The sequence below is a fragment of the Hypanus sabinus genome, chromosome 6 (assembly GCF_030144855.1).
Source record: "Hypanus sabinus isolate sHypSab1 chromosome 6, sHypSab1.hap1, whole genome shotgun sequence".
NCBI classification, from domain to species: domain Eukaryota; kingdom Metazoa; phylum Chordata; class Chondrichthyes; order Myliobatiformes; family Dasyatidae; genus Hypanus; species Hypanus sabinus.
Genome location: NC_082711.1, coordinates 166,864,460 through 166,884,374, shown reverse-complemented (window position 1 = coordinate 166,884,374; position 19,915 = coordinate 166,864,460). Strand labels below are relative to the sequence as shown.

Below are 19,915 nucleotides of genomic sequence, written 5' to 3'. Positions count from 1 at the left end.
CTAATTGTTCAGTGTCTCCATCACAGCTACAGAGGAAACGGCACATAGGCAATGACATTGTGGCACTCGTGTTCCAAGAGGAAAACACCCCTTTCGTTCCAGATATGATCGCTTCAAACTTCCTTCATGCCTACATTGTGGTACAGCTCGAGGCCTCCAGTCCAAGTGAGACAACTTATAAGGTAAACTGTACTGAAATTATTAATTTTATTCTTGACAAAACAAAAATTAGACCAGACCATTCAGTTAGTGGAGCCTGGTCCACCATTCAATCAGACCAAAGTCAAAGTAAATTTACATGAATTATCAAACTATGTGTATGTCATCACATAATACCTTGAGATTTATTGTCTTGCAGGCATTTACTGGATAACAGTAGAGTTTACGAAAAAGTTCAAAGCAAATTTATTATCAAAGTACATATATCAGCATATATAACTCTGAGATACACTTTCTTCTGGGGATATTCACTAAACCCCTAATAAAGTAATAACCATAATAGAATACATTAAAGACCACACCTACTGGGCATTCAACCAGTGTGCAAAAGACAACAGATTATGCAAATACAAAAAGAAAAAAACTAATAATTATAAATAAATAAATAAATAGATTTTATTGAGAACATGAAATGAAGAGTCCTTAAAAGTGAGTCACCAGTTGTGGGAACATTTCAGTGATGGGGCAAGTGAAGTTGAGTGAAGTGATCCCCTTTGGTTTGAGCGCCTGTTAGTTGAGGGGTAATAGGCATTCATGAACCTGGTGGTCTGGGTCTGGAGGCTCCTGTACCACCTTTCTGATGGCAACGGAGAGTATGTCCTGGGTGGTGGGGGTCCCTGATGATGGATACTGCTTTCCTGTGACAATGCTTCATATTGATGTACTCAATGGTGGGGGTGGAGCTTTACCCATGATGGACCGGGCATATCCACTACTTTTTGTTGGATTTTCCACTCAAGGGCATTGGTGTTCCCACACCAGGCTGTGATGCAGCCAGTCAATATACTCTCCACTACCCATCTATAGAAGTTTGTCAGAGTTTTGAATGTCATGCCAAATTTTCTTAGACTCCAAGGGAGTAGAGGTGCTGCTGTGGTTTCTTGCATGCTGGGCCCAGGACTATACACAAATAAAACAACACATAAATAAAGACTGATGAGCAACCATTGTGCAAAACAAGACTATTTGTGCAAATAAATAAATAATACTGAGAATATATGTCGTAGTGTCCTTGAAAAGTGAGTCTATGGAATCAGTTCAGAGTTGAGGTGAGTGAAGTTATCCATGCCTGATCCTTGACCTCAGTGAGCCCACAGCCCACTCTGGTTAAGAATGGAGTAAAGAAATTTCTCCTCATGCTTGTCCTAAATGACTAACTGCTTATCCTGAGACAGCGCCACCTACGTCTATGAGTCTGGTGTTGACTTCGGTCCAAACTATCACGTTGCCGGTAACCTCATCCATCTGTTGAGAGTGAAGGAGATGAGAAGGTTGCTTATTGTTAAGTTCCTTCTACAGTTGATCAGCAGCACATTGCATATTTTTCCTGATCTTCTTCCCGACAGAAGTTACAGTAGGTGTGATCTTGACTGAGCCAATGTTTGGATAACAGCCATCTCAAACTCGTGGGCTTAGATTCATTCAGAAAGCACTCATGATAATCGTCTTAACTCTTGCCAGGTTTCAGTAACCGCTCGTGAGGGCGTTCGTCACTTTGGCCCTCTACTGCCAAGCCCTCCAGTGTTTAAGAAGGTAAGACACATAATGTATTTGTAATTCAGAATCAGGTTTATTATCACTGGCATGTGACATGAAATTTGTTAACTTAGCAGCAGCAGTTCAATGCAATATATAATATAGAAAAAAAATTATAATAAATGAAATAAAATAGCAACAATAATAAATCGATTACAATATACATATATTGAATAGATTAAAAGAACATGCAAAAAAAGAAATAGGGTATATTTAAAAGAAGTGAGGCAGTGTTCATGGGTTCAATGTCCATTTAGGAATCAGATGGCAGAGGGGAAGAAGCTGTTCCTGAATCACTGAGTGTGTGCCTTCAGGCTTCTGTACCTCCTACCTGATGGTAACACTGAGAAAAGGGCATACCCTGGGTGTTGGAGGTCATTAATAATAATGGACGCTGCCTTTCTGAGACACCACTCCTTGAAGATGTCCTGGGTACTTTGTAGGCTGGTACCAAAGGTGGAGCTGACTAGATTTACAACCCTCTGCAGCTTCTTTCAGTCCTGTGCAGTAGCCCCCCACCAGACAGTGATGCAGCCTGTCAGAATGCTCTCCACGGTACATCTATAGAAATTTTTGAGTGTATTTGTTGATGTGCCAAATCCCTTCAAACTCCTAATGAAGTATAGCTGCTGTCTTGCCTTCTTTATAACTACATCGATACACTGGGACCAGGTTAGATCCTCAGAGATCTTGACACCCAGGAACTTGAAGCTGTGTATTGTGTAAGTGCAGGATAAACATCCTTTACTTAACACAGCCTTTACCTTGCATGAAGGATCAATGAGCTCTCAGGGGAACAACTGTTCCTAATGGCATTGGAAACAAAGTGAGAATTTGAAACATTGAGAGAATTTGTGAGACCATATCTGGCATACTGTGTACAGCACTGACTTTCTGATTTAAGGAAAAGTGCTAAGGCATTGGAGGTAGGTAGCAACCTTTACCCGACTGCTTGTGGAATGTGCAGATTGTGGTTGGACAAGGCAATACCCTTTCCAGCTTCTTCCCGCTTCTTTTGCAGTCCCGATAAAGGGTCTCGGCCCAAAATGTTAAATTCCTCCCAGAGATGCTGCCTGACATGCTGAGTTCCTCCAGCATTTTTGTGTGTGTTACTAAGGTAGACTTGTACCTGTTGGTCAGTGATCTCCCAGAGTATGTGCAGATAATTTTTAGTAGGTTAGCTAGCACACAACCTTGGAATAAGTTCGATGTCTTGTCCTTGGACGTTGCGTGGATATTTATTTATTTTTCGCTTGGTCTGGGTTTCCAGACAGAAATCTTCGGTACCATGAGTAGACAGTGAAGCATACCAGACTGATTATGCAGCAATGAGCTCCAACGGTTACTTGTAGATTATAAACTAGTATTTTATTGATATGATGGGCCCTTTTCTTTATTTTGTATTATATAGTATCATTGTGTTTGTTATAGTTTAAAATAGTTTGTCAATACAATTTTATACTGGTGTGAGATTAATTATTGCTTCCTGGTGAACAGTAAATTTGCATGGGTGTGTCAGTGTTCAGACAAATAACTGTCCTACTTTCCCTTAAAGGGACATTCAAACTTTTATGTTTGTGTTTACCCAAAACAAATTTACTCTAGACATGTTTATTTATTGGAAATGTCCTTGTCATCGTCATTCCCATGCATTGGAGAGTTATGTTGCTGTTAGCTTGTTTTCACCTATGGTGAGAGGGTTACGCCTGATTTCATGTTTAACCTGGTTTCTAAGTTTGATTTGTGGGTACTTAGAGATTTTGTAATCAATGAATGCCCCACTGATGTCCCCAGTACCTGCAACTGTTATGCTGCTGGTTTCATTATGGTACAGTGGTCATTTACCATTCCAGTTGCAAACAGTACTGCACACTTCCCATTAATAACATTACTTACTTTCTGCTTCGCCACTGGCAATGAAGGTCTTCCATTTCTGGTAGTGTTCAGGGCTTCCTTCACCATGTCAGTAGCTTCCTTTTGCTTTACACTAATGTCAGTCGTGCAAGTCCTGGGTGGAGACTCAGGAATACCATTGCACTCAGATGTAGAAGAATTCTTCATTGCTGTTTCCATAACAATATTGTTTTACCAGTTAGGGTTGTCAGCCCTGAGCTGAACCCCCAAACCTGGAGGACCGGTGGACCATTCTAAGTCTGGCCTCTCCCCTTTGACCTGTTTGGCATGGGTGACCCTAGCAAGAGCCGAAGTATAAAGCCCTGACTCCAGGTCACCGAGGCATTCAAGCCTCCAAACCTAACGACAAGGTTGTGGTCCTCTTGGAGGGTTAATGGATGTTAATAGCAGGTTTCTCTTTTTTTTGCCTGTGGGGAGAGCAACCGGTCTCTTGTTTCCTTAGTGGAGCAATGGGCAATGATTGGGCGTATTCTAAAAGAAAAAATATTGTAGATGCTGGAATCTGAAATCAAAACAAAAACTGCTGGAAATACTCAGCAGGTCATGCAGCAGCAAAAGGGAAGGAAAGGGGGATTTAAAGTATCAGTTCAATGAACTTTCATTGGAACTGAGTAAAGTTTAAAAATCAAACATATTTTAAGTTGAAGAGAAGGGAAGGGCAGAGAGAACACTGGGGATGTCTGTGGAAGGATGGAGATGAAGAAAAACGCCATTGAAGCTGTTTGAGAGAAGATGGTGAAATCTTGTTAATCCTTGGTGATCCATCTGGTAGATGTGTAAACAGGAGATAATAGAGGATATAGGAAAGAAGGGAGAGCAGGAAAGATCATGTAACAAAACTGTGAGACCCTAAGACCTAGGAGCAGAATAAGGCCCTTTCGCCCATTGAGTCTCCTCACCCATTCCATTATGGCTGATATACTATCCTTCTCAACCCCATTCTCCTGCCTTCTCGCCATCATCTTTGATGCCTTTACAAATCAGAACCCATCATCCTCCACTTGCAAAATACCAATGTTTTGGTTCCACAGTCATTCGTGATAAAGAATTCCACAGATTCACTGCCCCATTGCTAAAGAAATTCCTCCTCATTGGGGTGTGAGGAGTGCAACTCCACAGGTAATGGAAATCTGAATTAACAGAGCATGCTGGAATTACCCAGAAAACCAAACAGCATCTGTGGAGAGAGAGGAGCTGAGTTCATATCACAGGTTGGCAATCTATCACCTCTTGTGACATGACTTGGTTATCTGATACTGCAGAATCCAATCCTGAGGCAGTAATGTGTCCAGTGAAAAGATGAGAAGCTGTTCCTTGAGTTAACTTTGGGCTTTATTGGAACAGTATTGGGCAGCGATGTCAGAGTGGGGAAGCAGAGAAGAATTAAAGTGACAGGCGACTGGAAACTCAGAGCTGCCCTTGTGGACTGGATGGAGGTGTTTGACAAAATGTCTATTCAATCTGAGGGTTGTTTCTCCATCACAGAAGAGATCATGTAACAAATACCAAATGCAGGATATTAAACTGGAAGAATCGGTATCAGAATCAGGTTTAATATCACCGGCATATGTTGTGAAATTTGTTAACTTCACGGCAGCAGTACAATAAAATACATGATAAATAAATATAGAGGAAAAAATGAATAACATTAAGTGTGTAATGTAATAGATATATATATTAAATAGTTAAGTTAAAATAAGTAGTGCAAAAGAAAACAGAAATAAAAAATTAGTGAGGTGGTGTTCATGGGTTCAATGTCCCTTTTGAAATCTGATGGCAGAGGAGAAGAAGCGGTTCCTGAATTGCTGAGTTTGTGCCTTCAGGCTTCTGTACCTCCCTCCCAATGGTAACAATGAGAAGAGAGCATGTCCTAGGTGGTGGGGATCCTTAATGATGGATGCCGCCTTCCGAAGGCACCTCTCCTTGAAGATGTCTTGGATACTATGGAGGGTGGTACCCATGATGGAGCAGACTAATTTTACAAGTTTCTGCAACTTGCTTTGATCGTGTGCAATAGCAACCACCCCCCCCCCCCCCCCCCCCGCCCCCAGCCAGTCAGAATGCTCTCCATGGTACACTTATAGAGGTTTTGAGTGTTTTAGTTCACCAACTAAATCTCCTCAAACTCATAATGAAATATAGCTGCTGTCTTGCCTTCTTTATAGCTGCATCAATATATTGTGTCCAGGTTAGGTCCTCAAAGATATTGACACCCCAAAACTTGAAATTACTCACTCTCTCCATTTCTGATCCCTCTTTGAGGATTGGTTTGTGTTCCCTCATCTTACCCTTTCTGAAGTCCACATTTGGTCTTGCTCTTTGGTCTTGCTGACATTGAGTGCATGGTTGTTGCTATGAAACCACTCAACTGACTGGTATATCTTACTCCTGTCACAAATAAGAGAAATTCTGCAGATGCTGGAGATCCGAGCAAAACGCACAAAATGCTGGAGGAACTCAGCAGGCCAGGCAGCATCTAAGAAAAGAGTACAGTCGACGTTTTGGGCTGAAACCTTTTGTCAGGACACTTCCAGCCCGAAACATTGACTCTTTTCCTAGATGCTGCCAGGCCTGCTGAGTTCCTCCAGCATTTTGTGTGTGTATCTTGCCCTTTTGCACCACCTGAAATTCTGCCAACAAAGGTTGTATCATTAGCAAATTTGTAGATGGCATTTGAGCTATAGCTAGCTACACAGTCGTGGGAGTAGAGGGCCAAGCACACAGCTCTGTGCTATGCCAGTGTTGATTGTCAACGAGGAAGAGATGTTATTACCAATCCACACAGATTGTGGTTTTCCAGTCATGAAGTCGAGGATCCAGTTGCAGAGGGAGGTTCAGAGGCCCAGGTTCCGTAGCTTTTCAATCAGGACAGCAGGAATGATAGTGCTTAATGCTGAGCTATAGTCAATAAACAGCATCCTAACAGTATTCACGTTGTCCAGGTGATCCAAGGCCACCTGGAGAGCCATGGACATCACGTCTGCTGCAGGCCAATTGTAGAAGGAGTGGCACAGCAGCGTAATGCTATGAAAACACCAGCGACCTGGGTTCAATTCCCGCTGCTGTCTGTAAGGAGTATGTATGTTCTCCCTGTGACTCTGTGGGTTTCCTCCGGTTGCTCCGGTTTTCTCCCACAGTCCAAAGACAAATGGATTAGTAAGTTAGTTGGTCATGTGTGTGATTGGGTCAGAATGGCCTGTTACTGTGCTGTATCTCGAAATAAAGCGAATTGTCGCCTCACCTGGATGAAGTCTGTGTCTCCGCAGGTGGAGTTAGAAGGGCAGGTGGGATATCACTTGTGGCTGCAGGGGAAGACGATGGAGATGGGGATCATCAGAGGAAATGGTTCCTTCAGAATGCTGGATGACTTCAGTTAGAAACTAAGCCCCTTAATGTCTCCACTTTTTCATGCCCAGGGCCCCGAGTTCAGAGAGTTTCTGCTCACGAAGCTCATCAACGCGGAGTCGGCCTGCTACAAGTCTGAGAAGTTTGCAAAGCTGGAGGTAAGGAAGCAATTCAAGTGCAAAAATGCTAGAGATTCCCTTCACGGCCACACCCTGCTGCCTCAGGTCAAGAGGCAAGTCGAGCTGGCTCCTCGCAACTCCTGTAGATCTGGTTTGATCCCAACTTCCAGGGCCGTCCGTGTGGATCCTGCACCTTCTCCCGTGGAGGCTTCAGTTTCCTTCCATATCCCACAGGCATGTTGGTAAATTGTTCCTAACGTGTAGATGGGTGGAGTTCATGGGCAGGTGAGAGACAGAGTTTCAGGGAAATGAGTGGAGAATGGGACTGATGAGAGCTAGCATTGGCTTGAAGGGCCCAATGACCTCCTATGTCTAAGAAAATAAATATGAGAAACAGCAATCTTGTTAAATGAACAAGTAGAATACACCATGGGGCCCTTCAGCCCACAATGTTGTGCCAACCGAGACTAAGCTACCCCACAATTAATCTAACCCTTCCCTTGTTGTGTAAAGTAAAATGTTTCCTGTGCAAAAAAGTGTACCTTCCGGTATGCCTGGTGAATACATGGGTTGCTGGATCTTTGTGCTCACTGTACAATGAAATAATTCTGCATTATGAACCACAAAATGCTGGAGGAATTCAGCGGGTCAGGCAGTATCTATGGAGAGGAATAAATGGTCGACATTTTCAGTCCTGATGAAGGGTCTCAACCTGAAACGTCGACTCTTTATTCCTCTCCAAAAATGCTGCCTGACCTGCTGAGTTCCTCCAGCATTTTGTGCGTGTGTTGCTCTGGATTTCCAGCACCTGCAGAATCTCTTGTGCTTACTCATTACGAACCGTATATATTTTGGCCCTGCTACTCAGAACCGCACCCGGGCAGCATTGCTGGACAACCTGTATGAGGACCTTCATAATCAGTCACAGGCCATGTTGGGGCTGGGCCCTGATGAAGAGAAGATGGAAAATGACACCCACGGAGGATTCCTCGAGTCTTTCAAGGTAAGGCCCGTTTTTAACCATTACTGCTTCATCAGAGTCACACTTAGTAATGTCAGTAGTTCCATCCCTTAGTGTGAACTGGCCTCCGTATGCATTCCATTTTGAACACAGTACGTCAAAGGAATAGGCCCTTTGCCCACCATGTCTATACTGCTCATGAAGCTGATTCCAACTGACCTGATCTGCCTACACATGGTTTACATCTCTGCATTCCTCGTCTGTTCATATGCCTGTTTAACATTGCTATAGTATCTACTTTCACATCTTCCCCTGACAGCACATTCCAGGCACTCATTATTCTCGTGTGTGTGTGGAAATACAAAACTGCCACACACATCACTTATCAACGTAACCTCTCTCACCTTTAATCTAATCCACCAGCTATTTGTCATTTCCAGCCTGAGAAATGTCTCTGCCTATTTACCCCTTCTGTGCCAGGTCACACCTCAGCCAAGAAGCTATAGAAAAAAAAAATCACACAAGTTTGCCCAATCCCACTTTATAGTTAATCACTCAGATCCGGGGAACGTTCTGGCGAAAGTCTCTGCACCCTCTCCAAATCCTCCATATCCCTTCCGTAATGGAGCGACACACTGCTCCAACTGTGGTCGAACCAAGGTTGTGTACATCTGCAGCATGACTTCCCAACTCCCATCAATGAAGGCAAGAATGCCGTTACCACCCTGAATACTCATGTTGCCACCTCCCGTGGGTAATGGACTAGCATTTATTCTCATCGGTTTTATGTCTAATAAAACAATAATGATTTCAACCTTGAAAAATTATACAGTAACAAATACCAATGCCAGGTGGAGGAAAAAGATTCCAGATTTCCCCTCCCCATGAAGAAACTGCTTTCTCAATAAGTTGGTACCCTCTAGTTCTGAGATTCTGCTTCCAGATCCAATTCCTCCCCAGTCCCCGCAAGCTGTGATCCACCATCACTGCTGAAATCTTGTTACAGTCTTTAAATCTGCCCTCAACTACTTAGTCACAATTCAAAGTAAATTCATTATCAAAGTACATTTATATCAACACATACAACCTTGAAATTCATTTTCTGGCAGGCATTCATGGTCAATACAAAGAAACACAATAGAATCAATGAAAATCAAATAGAATCAATGAGAAACAACCAAAATGCAATGGACAATAAATTGTGCAACTAGAAAAAGTAAAATAATAAACAAACAAATAAATAAATAAATATTGAAAGTGAGTTGTAGAATCCTTGAAAGTGAGTCCAATGAATAGAAACCAGGGTTGTTGAGGTGAATCCCATTCAACCTTCTTCAGTTTTTACAATTTTGTTTTCTATCAAATGAAAACAAGCTTATCTGTACTTCGTTACCACTGAATGTGTGTGTAAGCATCAGCTGACAACAGTAATCACTTTCCATAGAGTTTGCTGACACAGAATGTGGAATTTGACACTTTCCCTAGCACACAGCATTAACAAGCTAAAGGTACCTCCTATACCTAATAAAGCGTCCACTGAGTGGATGTTCATGGTCTTCTGCTGCTGTAGCCCATCCACTTCAAAGTTCAATGTGTTGTATATTCAGAGATATTCTTGCGTATACCACCGTTGTAACATGTGGTTATTTGAGTTATTGTTGCCTTCCTGTCAGCTGGAACCAGTCTGCCCGTTCTCCTCTGATCTCATTAACAAGGCATTTTCACCCACAGAACTGCTGCTCACTGGATGCATTTTGTTTTTTTGCACCATTCTTTGTAACCTCTAGAGACTGCTGACATCCCAGGAGATCAGCAGTTCTGAGATACTCAAACCAGCCTGCCTGGCACCAACAATCATTCTGTGGTTGAAGTCACTTAGATCATAAGACCAAAAGACCATAAGATATAGGAGCAGAGGTCGGCCATTCGGCCCAGTGAGTCTGCTCCGCCATTAAATCATGGGTTGATCGAATTCTTCCAGCCATCCCCATTCCCCTGCTTTCACCCCATACCCTTTGATGCCCTGGCTAATCAAGAACCTGTCTATTTCTGCCTTAAATACACCCAATGACGGCCTCCACAGCCGCTTCTGGCAACAAATTCCTCAGATTTACCACCCTCTGACTAAAGTAATTTCTCCACATCTCAGTTCTAAAAGGATGTCCCAAAGTTGTGGGCTCTTGTCCTAGACTCTCCTACCATGGGAAATAACTTTGCCATATTTAAACTGTACAGACCCTTTTCCCCGTTCACATTTCTTCCCTATTCTGATGTTTGTTCTGAGCAACAACTGAACCTCTTGACCGTGTCTGTATGCTTTTATGCATTGAGTTGCTGACACTTGATTGGCTGATTAGGTATTTGCATTGTCATACAGGTGGCCACTGAATATGGATAGGGTGAATGCACACAGTATTTTCCCCAGGGCAGGGAAATCAAAAACAAGAAGAGGATAGGTTTAAGGTTAGAGGAAAGATTTAGTAGGAACTTGGAGGGAAATGTTTTTACACTGAGGATGATACGTATGTGGAGAACGCTACCAGGGGACCTGAGTGAGGTAGTTACAACAGCAGATTTCAAAATCCAGGTACATTGGGTGGGAAGGGTTTATAAGGTTATGGACAAATGTGTCAAATGTGTCAATGGGACTGCTTTGGCCATTGAGTAGGTTTTTCTCCTAGGATGCAGGCAGATAAAAAAAAAGTTTGATTAAAATATTTCAGCATGTGCAAATTGCACCCTCGGGCCTCTAGCTGGTAAATCTCTGCACAGCAATGACACCATGGAATGCAGTTTTCTGACATTTAGTCATTTGCAGCCCCACCTCCAGTCTTTTATCCTTGAAGCAGAAACAATGTCAAAACAAAACCTTCAGACACGGACTTTAACTTCATCTGCTGCAGCGTTTGGATTGCGGGTTTCAGAGTGCTAGTTAAGCCCCTCATAATGAGTTCCTTCAAATTTGTTTAAACCCTTAACAGCTTTTCCTCACACAGTGAGAGAGTTTTAGCAGGATAAAATATAAACAGTACTGATGAAAGCTCTTGTAGCGATTCAAGCAAAATATTTTTCAAAGCCTGAAGCCCTGTCATCTTCAAAGGATGCAGCACTGCAGACAGGGAGTAGAGACCAGCACTTCACTCATAAACACTTTGATAGGGTTTTTATGGGCTTGAGGAAGAATCATATGGGATGGACCTAGATCACCATGGTTATGCGTATCACACATGCAGCTTCTAAAGGAGTGGGGAACAGTGGCACAGTAACTCAAGGGAGATCTATCTCCATTGCAATCACGTTCACAGGTCAAAAGATCAAGAGAATAGTTGGAATGGATTGGTATTTGTGAAAATGGGTTTGTGCTGTCAGGCAGATCAGATGATATATACAGGTTTTATGGAGTTGTGGTCCTGGAATAAGAGGTTGGGAAAAGAAGGAATTTCTTTCCCATCAGGGAAGAGGCTGCGCAGCATCCTTGCCAGGACCACTAGACTCATAAAGAGCAACTTCCCCCAAGCCATCAGGCTGATCAAGACCTCCACTCATTAACACACCCCACCACAGCTACACGTACATTACCAAGCATCACTTGTACCTACCATCAGAGTCCACTCGCTTATCCGCGACATCCACCCCTCCCTCCACTGCGCTGAGACGGTCAGCCCGCTCCGGCTGCTACATGCTTTGCTTTGCCACAACTAGCCCTGCTGTATGATCAACTGAGACCGAGGCAATGGGCCTCCTCTGGCTGATTCGGCTCCAGGTCTATGGCCTGAGTTTGGTTCCGAATGCTGTTTGCGTGATTTGTTTTTTTTTTCTCTCTCTTTCTCTGTGCATTGGGTCTTGATCTTTTTTTAAAAGTGTATTCTTTCAGGTGTCTTGCTCTGTGGTTATCTGTAAGCAGATGAATCTCAAGGGAACATACATTGTGTTTTATATTATGTTTATATTTTTGTGTCTTTTTTGTTTTATTGTGTTCTTTATGCATGTTGTTGCATGAATGAAATCACCAGAGAGAGTTACTGATAAATACAAAACAGCTTCTTTATTTGACAAAACAAGGTACAGCAGGCATCATGTGGAGACACTTTCAGTGAAAACGTCTGCTGGCTCAACATGGGGCTCAATATTTAGTTGCTAAACACAAAAGAAAATTCCATATTTACAAAGTATAGACAATGCTTTCTTTTGAAACTACATGCAAACTTCACACCTTCTGATTCACACTCATCCCACAGATGCCAGCAACATCTGAACTGGGATTCACAGCTTTCGGCATTCATGTTGCTCAAGTTAAATCCGCAATACATTATCAAGGAATAGAAGACTGGTAGCCAAAGCCATTTGCTAAATGTAAATGACCTAAACCCAAAAATCACTCTAACAATGCTTGGTTTTTTTTTAATGCTGCATTGGATTCAGAGTAACAATAATTTAGTTCTCCTTTATTCCCGTGTACTGAAAAATAGCAATGAGCAATCTTGAGTCTTTACCCCATAGATTGTAAATCCTGGGGATTTTCTACCCAGAAAGCAGAGGATACTCAACTGGTTGGTATGTTCCAAAGTCAACAGGGAATTGGAGTTTATGTGATTTTGGGGTGGGAAGTTGTCTTCAGGCTCTGAAGTAACCAGGATCTAATTGAATGGCGGAGCAGGCCTAGGACATGTCTTGCTCCCAACCATTGCTTATCCCTTTGTAGTACTGAAACCTTATCCTTTACTCTCTGAGAACTACAGGACAGATACTTGACACCAGTCACAGGATGGAGGAATTGAGCAAAACGTTGGTCAAAAGGATGGGTTTTAAAGAGGTTGCTGGGGAGATAAAGAGACTTGGGAAGGAAACTCCAAAGCTTAAAATTTGACCAGTATGATCCTGCATAAGAAAGCAGAGATGAGAGTCAGAGAAGGATAGTCTTACAGTAAGTGGTCAGGCTGGTTGAGGTTGAGAGATGACCTGTTAGAGGTGTATAAGATGATGAGAGGCATTGATCATGTGGATAGCCAGAGGCTTTTTCCCAGGACTGAAATGGCTAGCACGAGGGGACATAGTTTTAAAGTGCTTGAAAGTAGGTACAAGGGGGATGTCAGAGGTAGTTTTTTACACAGAGTGGTGTGCATGGAATGCACTGCCAGTGACGGTGGTGGAGGTGAATACAATAGAGTCTTTTAAGAGACTCTTAGATAGGTACATAGAGCTTAAAAAAATAGAGGGCTATGTGGTAGGGTAATCCTAGGCAGTTTCTGGAGTAGTTACATGGTTGGCACAACATCGAGGGCCAAAGGACCTGTAATACGCTGTACATTTTCTGTGCTCTATGTATCTGTGATGAGGTAGGAAGGACTGAGCCACAGTTGAATCAAGATCTTAAAAGATGGATGCATTTCACGTGGGAACTTGTGTTCTCAGTTTTTTGTTTGCACAGTTGGTTTCTTGTGTATGTTGGTTGTTTGCCAGTCTTTCTTTATGACTAGAATTTCATAAAATTTTATTATACTTATTTTTTCCTGTAAATGCCTGCAAGAAAATTAATCTCAACATAGCATATGATCACCTGTACGTACTTTGATAATAATTTTAATTTGAACTTTGATTTCCAGGCTGAGAGCCATGATAGGCCAAGGTGCATGGGGAGGATGGGAGAACAGGACAATGTAGGCTTGTGCAGAGGCGGCAGAATTTCCAAAAGTCACCTGAATCCCAAGCTAAAGCATGCAAACCACTAACTGACATTTCCAGCATCTGCAGATTTTCTCTTGCTTGTGATCTGGAAAGTACTAACTGTGCAGCCCATCTTCTAATCAAGATCAGTGTGCTAAGAAATTCTGGGTGATAATGTGGAGATAAACTGAATCATGAGGAGGCCTCAGACTGATATAGAGACCAGAGATGCTCAACAGATCAGGCAGCATCTGGGGAGAGAGAAGCAGGGGTGATGTTTAAGCTAAATTACCTCTCAGTGGCTGTCATGGGACAGGAGTTGCTTGTGTACGACACAAATCCGGTTTTCTCTTTGCATCACAGAGGGTAATTCGTGTCCGGAGCCACTCGATGGAGACGATGGTGACGAGCCACAAGAAGCACCACAGCGGAGGGTTACCAGGCAGCCAGAGTGGTGGAATCCCGCACAGCGTGATGGAGATTATCAAGCACCCTCCCAATGTAAGTGCACATCACTCACTTTGAAAAAACACCACTGGGTAAATACGTCTTCAGTTTTGGCTCCCTTCCTGCTGACCAACCCATTCACAGCAACATTGCATACCAGAATCATTGATTGATGCTCATAAAGTGAGGCCATTCAGACTATTGAGATTTTGCCAGCCTTTCAGAAGGTTCCCATTTCTCTGCTCTTTCTCCATTGCCCCGCACGTGTTGGAATAGAGTTTTCCCCAAGTAGTTTCAGCCTGCTGGGCTTTTCTGCTCACCAGAAGAGAAAAGATACACTTCAAGGTCCCGTGACAAAGTAGCTCAGCAGACTGTGAGGTAGTTTTCTCTCTGGGGAATTTCATTAGCTATTAATAATAATCAAATCAATTATCATGAATCAAAACTAGATTGAAAGTGGATACTATTTGTAATTAAATATTCTTAGCAGTGAGGAGGAACACAGAAAGATCTGTGTCCACGACCATGCAAGTTGATAGTGTGGTTAAGAAGGCATATGGTGTGTTGGCCTTCAAAAGTCGGAGTATTGAGTTCAAGAGCCACAGGGTAATGTTGCAGCGCTATAAAACTTTGGTTAGAGCACACTTGGAGTATTGTGTTCAGTTGTGGTCACCTCATATAGGAAGGATGTGGAATCTTTAGAGAGTTTGCAGAGGAAATCTACCAGTATGCTGTGTGAATTAGAGTACATTTTATGAGAGGTTGAGCGAGCTAGGGCTTTCCTCTTTGGAGTGAAGGAGGAGGAGATGTAACTTGATAGGCATGTACAAGATGATAAGAGGCATAGACTGAGTGAACAGCCAGAGACTTTTTCCCAGGGCGGAAATGACTAATACAAGGGGGCATAATTTTAAGTGATTGGAGGGAAGAGTAGGGGGAATGTCAGAGGCAGGGGTTTCTTGCACAGAGAGTGGTCGATGCATAGAATGCACTGCCTGGGGTGTGGTAGAGACAGAAATATGTGGGACACTGAAGAGACTCTTAGATAGGTATATGGCGTAACACCATGAGCTGAGAGGCCTATACTGTGCTGTACTGTTCTTTGTTCTAGATGTGCAGAGAAAGTGATAATGTTGTTATGTGGTTTAGTCAAGGCAAATTCCAGCCTCCTCATCTGACATTAGTGTGATCCTGCCCACCATTGGGGAGTCTTGTACAATGATGTAGTGAGACCACGTCCACAGTATTGTGTGAAGTTATGGTCTCCACATGTATGAAGGAGTGTACTTGTTATAAAGAGAGTGCAGCAGAAGTTTTCCTGTGATTGCGGGAGGAGAGACTGAATTAACTAGGCCTGTGTTCACTAGTATTCAGAAAAGAAGAGGGGGCAAGGATCTCAGTAAAACACACAAACTTCAGACTGGGTGCAGATAGAGAGAGTGTTTCCCAAGGCTGAAGCATCTTGAACGAGATTGCACGATCTTAGGATACAGAGTAAACTATTCAGGACTGAGGTGAGGTGAAATTTCTGCATCCAGAAGTTATTGAACTTGTGGAATTCTCTATCACAGACCAGGTTATTGAATATATTTGAGAAGGAATTGGGTAGATTTTGATACACAAAAGGCATCTAAAGATATGGCAGTGAGTGGGAATATGATCGTAAGGTAAAGGATCAGCCATGATGCACTGAAAGATTCCAGAGATAAAATGGGAAAATGTAGGAGAATGAATTCCTCTGAGAGCTGACATGGACTCAATGGGCTGAATAGCCTCTTTCAATATCATAAAGAAATATGGTATAAGAGCTTGGGTTGGCCCATGCCGGCCAACCTCAGCATGATCCAGGCCAGAATGCTGTGTAAAGTGTTATAGTGTACTTTTTCCGTTCTTGATCAATATTTGGTGTTTCATCATGACAGATATCAGTGACTTGGAGATTGTTCTGTAAACAACCATGGGTTGGCTCAAGAATGGATTGACAGCATTGGCAAGCAATCTCTACTGCAGACTAGTCAGACTGCATGTCCAATGTTGTCATGTGAACAAAGTCACTGAAGAGAAGTACCGTTAGATCTGAAGTGGTCTCTTTATTCGGCAAAATGAGACACAGCACTGCAGGCATCCTACAGAGACCCTTTCCAAGGAAGAGGTCTACTTGGCCCAACATGACACAATATTTTATGCCCTAAAGATTAAAGGACACTTCCATATTTACACATATTTGCTTCCTTTGAATTACACACAAAAACGTCACACCTCCCACTTTGCACCCAAACCAGACATCTAAGTGCATTTTAATCAGTATCGTCTGGTCTCCCCATTAACTGTGATTCACAGCTTTTAGGAACCTATTGTTCAGAGCTGCATTTTAAAGTTAATCTACAGTCTATATTCATATTTTAAGATTGGTGGCTAAAGTCAGTTGCTGAAGTTATTTGCTATAAGTGCTAACTCCAAAATTGCCCTAACATGCAATTCCAAGAAGTTCAGGATTAGCTCTTGCTTTAATAATAGTCTGGGCTCAAGGCTTTTTTGTACTCCCCATATATCCAGTGGATAAAATAAGATTAGCATTATTAGTCACATGTACATTGTAACATTCAGTGAAATACATTGTCTGCATCGGATCAAATCAGTGAGGATTGGGCTGAGCAGCCCACAAGTGTCTCATTGCTTACAGTGCCAACATAGCATGCCCACAACTTACTAATCCTTACTAACCCATGTGCCTGTGGAATGTGGGAGGAAACCAGAGCACCTAGAGGAAACCCACATGGTCATGGGGAGAACATACAAATGTTTAACAGACAGCATTGGGAGCCAAACGGTGATTGGTGATCACTGGCATTATAAAGTGATTGTACTAATGCCGTGCTACTGTGCTACCCCAGTCTGCCAACGGCAGATGACGCTCGGTCCAGTAGGTGGTTTAACCCTTATTGTGGATGATCTGTGGTCAGGAGCTACAAGAATGTAGCAACTACCTTGACATCTGGGCCATGAAACAATCTGCTGGAGATGCTCAGCAGGTCGAGCAGCATCCGTGGAGGAGAAATGTACAGTAGACATTTTGGGTTTGAAACCCTTCACTTGGATTAGGATAGGGGCAGTAGAATTTCTAAAAGTCAGCTGAATCCAAGGGGAGACAGTGGGTGAAGTGTGTGAATAGTGAGTCATTGGAACTAGGAGGGGAAGGACCTCGGAAATGGGTGATTTGGGGGGGGGGGGGATTGTATGGAAAGTATTGGATCTGATGATTTTTGATCCAGACATTTCTTTGGAAGTCAAGAATGAGGCATAAGATTTGGTGGTAATGACCAATTTAGTAAGTGTTACAACAAAGAAGAACAAACAGGGGGAGGAAAAAAGGGCAAAGTTGTGGTAGTCTAGTATTATAAACTACCGGTAGTTCAGACTACAGAGGAAAAGTTTATTCTATTGATAAGAAGTAACCTATAAATAGCTAGGTTTGGTGGTGTGACACAGGCTGCAGAGAAGCTTTAGAAAAATATAGAATCAGCTATACTACCATTACTGAGAATTCACTGAACTATTACACACTTACAGGTGATTATATAAGCATTATGCATAAGCAAAGGTATAGGAGTTGGTGTTTGAAACAGCAGGTGATTTATTAAAAACTGGTTTGCACCAGGAGTCCTGTCAGAGCTGATCTACCTGAGCATAAACTTGGTTTGGCTTTTGCATTCTCAGTTGATGAGATTACCAGTAAAACTACATTTTGATAACAGAATGGTGACTACAGGAAGACTCAATCAGTAACAGACAAGGTCCTGATTACAGAGTAAAATAATTGTCCACAGGTCTAACAGTAAATCCAATTTTCTATTATAGAAATGGGTGCATGGTATAACATAATTAACAAAACTCCTGCACTTTGTACGTCATCACTGCTGTATTCCATGTCTCTACCTCTAGGCTACGACTGTGGTTCCCTGTTACCACATCCCTATTTACTCGTTACTAGCCCTCACTATTTTTCCCCTACAACAAAGGGAAAGTAAAACAACAACGAAAATAAAAAATTGTACACACTAATTCATTCCCTAATGGGAAGGGACAAAAATCGGAGGACTGGGGGTGGATTTGAAGGGGAGGCAGTGGAGTATGATAATACAGGAGGCTAGGGTTATCTGTAATTGGGGAAAACTCAGTGTTCATTCCATTGGGTTATATGAGGCATTGATCCTGTAGTTTGCAGTGGAGAAGGCCAAGGGCCAACAGGTCAGTGTGGGAATGGTGAAGGGAAGCTGAAATGTGACATTTAACCCTAATGCCCACTGCAGACAGAGTGTGAGTGCTGTCATCAGTCTGCGCTGGGCTTTGTCGACGTGGAGGAGGCCACGTCATCACTTAGTGCAGCGGTCGAGGTTGGAGGAGGGGCTCGTGAATCTCTGCCTCAACTGGAGGGGGCAGCTCAGGTCCTGGATGATGCTGAGGTGTAAGCACCTCCTGCAGTTGCAGGGGGAAGTGCCAGCGTTCGAGGAGGGGTAGGTGGGGAGAGATGAACAGACCAGGGATTCAGGACAGTCTGTGCGAAAGGTAAAAGGCATGGCTCATGGCGGGATCTCTTTGCAGCTGGTGGACTTCTGGTGAGTTTAATGCAAAGATCCATCATGACAACCTTTCAAAAATCTGCCTTTTCCCCACTACATCTGTAACAAGTTTCTCATTTTCCTCGGCAGCAAGTAAAACTCCTGAAAAGTCCAGTGAAAAGGAGGTCGGCCCTCTTTCCCCGAACCCATGGAAACTCAGATGGTCAGTTGGACAGCAGGCCACGCTGGTGAGTGCCGGCTCGGGAACCTCTTTAGCCCCCCCCCCCCACTCACTTCCTTCCTTCTACTCCACTATGCAGTAGGTGGCCACTTTAGTCAGCACACTGGCACCCCGGTTGTTAACACAAATATCTAATCATCCAATCATGCGTCAGCAACTCAATGCATAAGAGCATGCTGACAGGGTCAAGAGGTTCAGTTGTTGTTCAGACCAAACATCAGAATGTGGAAAGAAACGTGACCTCAGTGACTTTGACTAACCTCCTGAATGATTGTTGGTGCCAAATGGGTTACCGACATTCAGTAGGTCAGATATTTCAGTATATCAGAAACCGCTGATCTGGTATTTTCACGCACACCAGTCCCTAATTTCGTGATTTATGCCAGTGATATTAAACCTGATTCTGGGGGGGAGAAAACTAAAAACATCCAGTAAGTGGCAGTTCTGTGGGTGAAAATGCCATGTTAAGGAGAGAGATTAGAGGAAAATGGCCAGATTGGTTCAAGCTGACAGGAAGGCGACAGTGAATCAAATAACCATGCATTATAAATTTGTGTGCAGAAGAGCATCTCTGGGTGCACAACACGTTGAACCTTGAAATGGATGGGCTGCAGCAGCAGAAAGCCACGAACATATGCTTAGTGGCCACTTTCTTATAGTATTAGGCAAAACACCAGGGGTAATGTCACTAATATTCTTGGACAGAGTGCCATGGGGTTGCTGTGCTCACCTGGGAGAGCAGATCAGGGCTTCAGTTTAAAGTCTCATCAGCTAGACCACACAATGGCACGACACCCTCTCAGTGATGCACTAAACTGCTTTCTGTGCATAAATTCCTGGAGCAGGATTTGAATCCACAAGCTGAGACTTGGAGACAAGGGAATTACCTGCTGAGTGCCAGCAGACGCAC

The 19,915-nt window shown here is 43.0% G+C and overlaps 1 protein-coding gene across 5 annotated transcripts in view; it reads left to right on the top strand.

Annotated features, from left to right (window-relative positions):
• LOC132396063 (rap1 GTPase-activating protein 2-like) overlaps window positions 1-19,915 on the top strand; it is a 298,797-nt gene that overhangs the window by 265,452 nt on the left and 13,430 nt on the right. For all 5 annotated transcript variants that reach the window (XM_059973425.1, XM_059973423.1, XM_059973422.1 and 2 more), the window contains 6 exons: window positions 27-182; window positions 1,681-1,752; window positions 7,086-7,172; window positions 8,002-8,136; window positions 14,122-14,259; window positions 18,915-19,012. In XM_059973425.1, coding sequence (XP_059829408.1) covers window positions 27-182; window positions 1,681-1,752; window positions 7,086-7,172; window positions 8,002-8,136; window positions 14,122-14,259; window positions 18,915-19,012 — 686 coding nt within the window. The remainder of the gene's footprint in view (window positions 1-26; window positions 183-1,680; window positions 1,753-7,085; window positions 7,173-8,001; window positions 8,137-14,121; window positions 14,260-18,914; window positions 19,013-19,915) is intronic.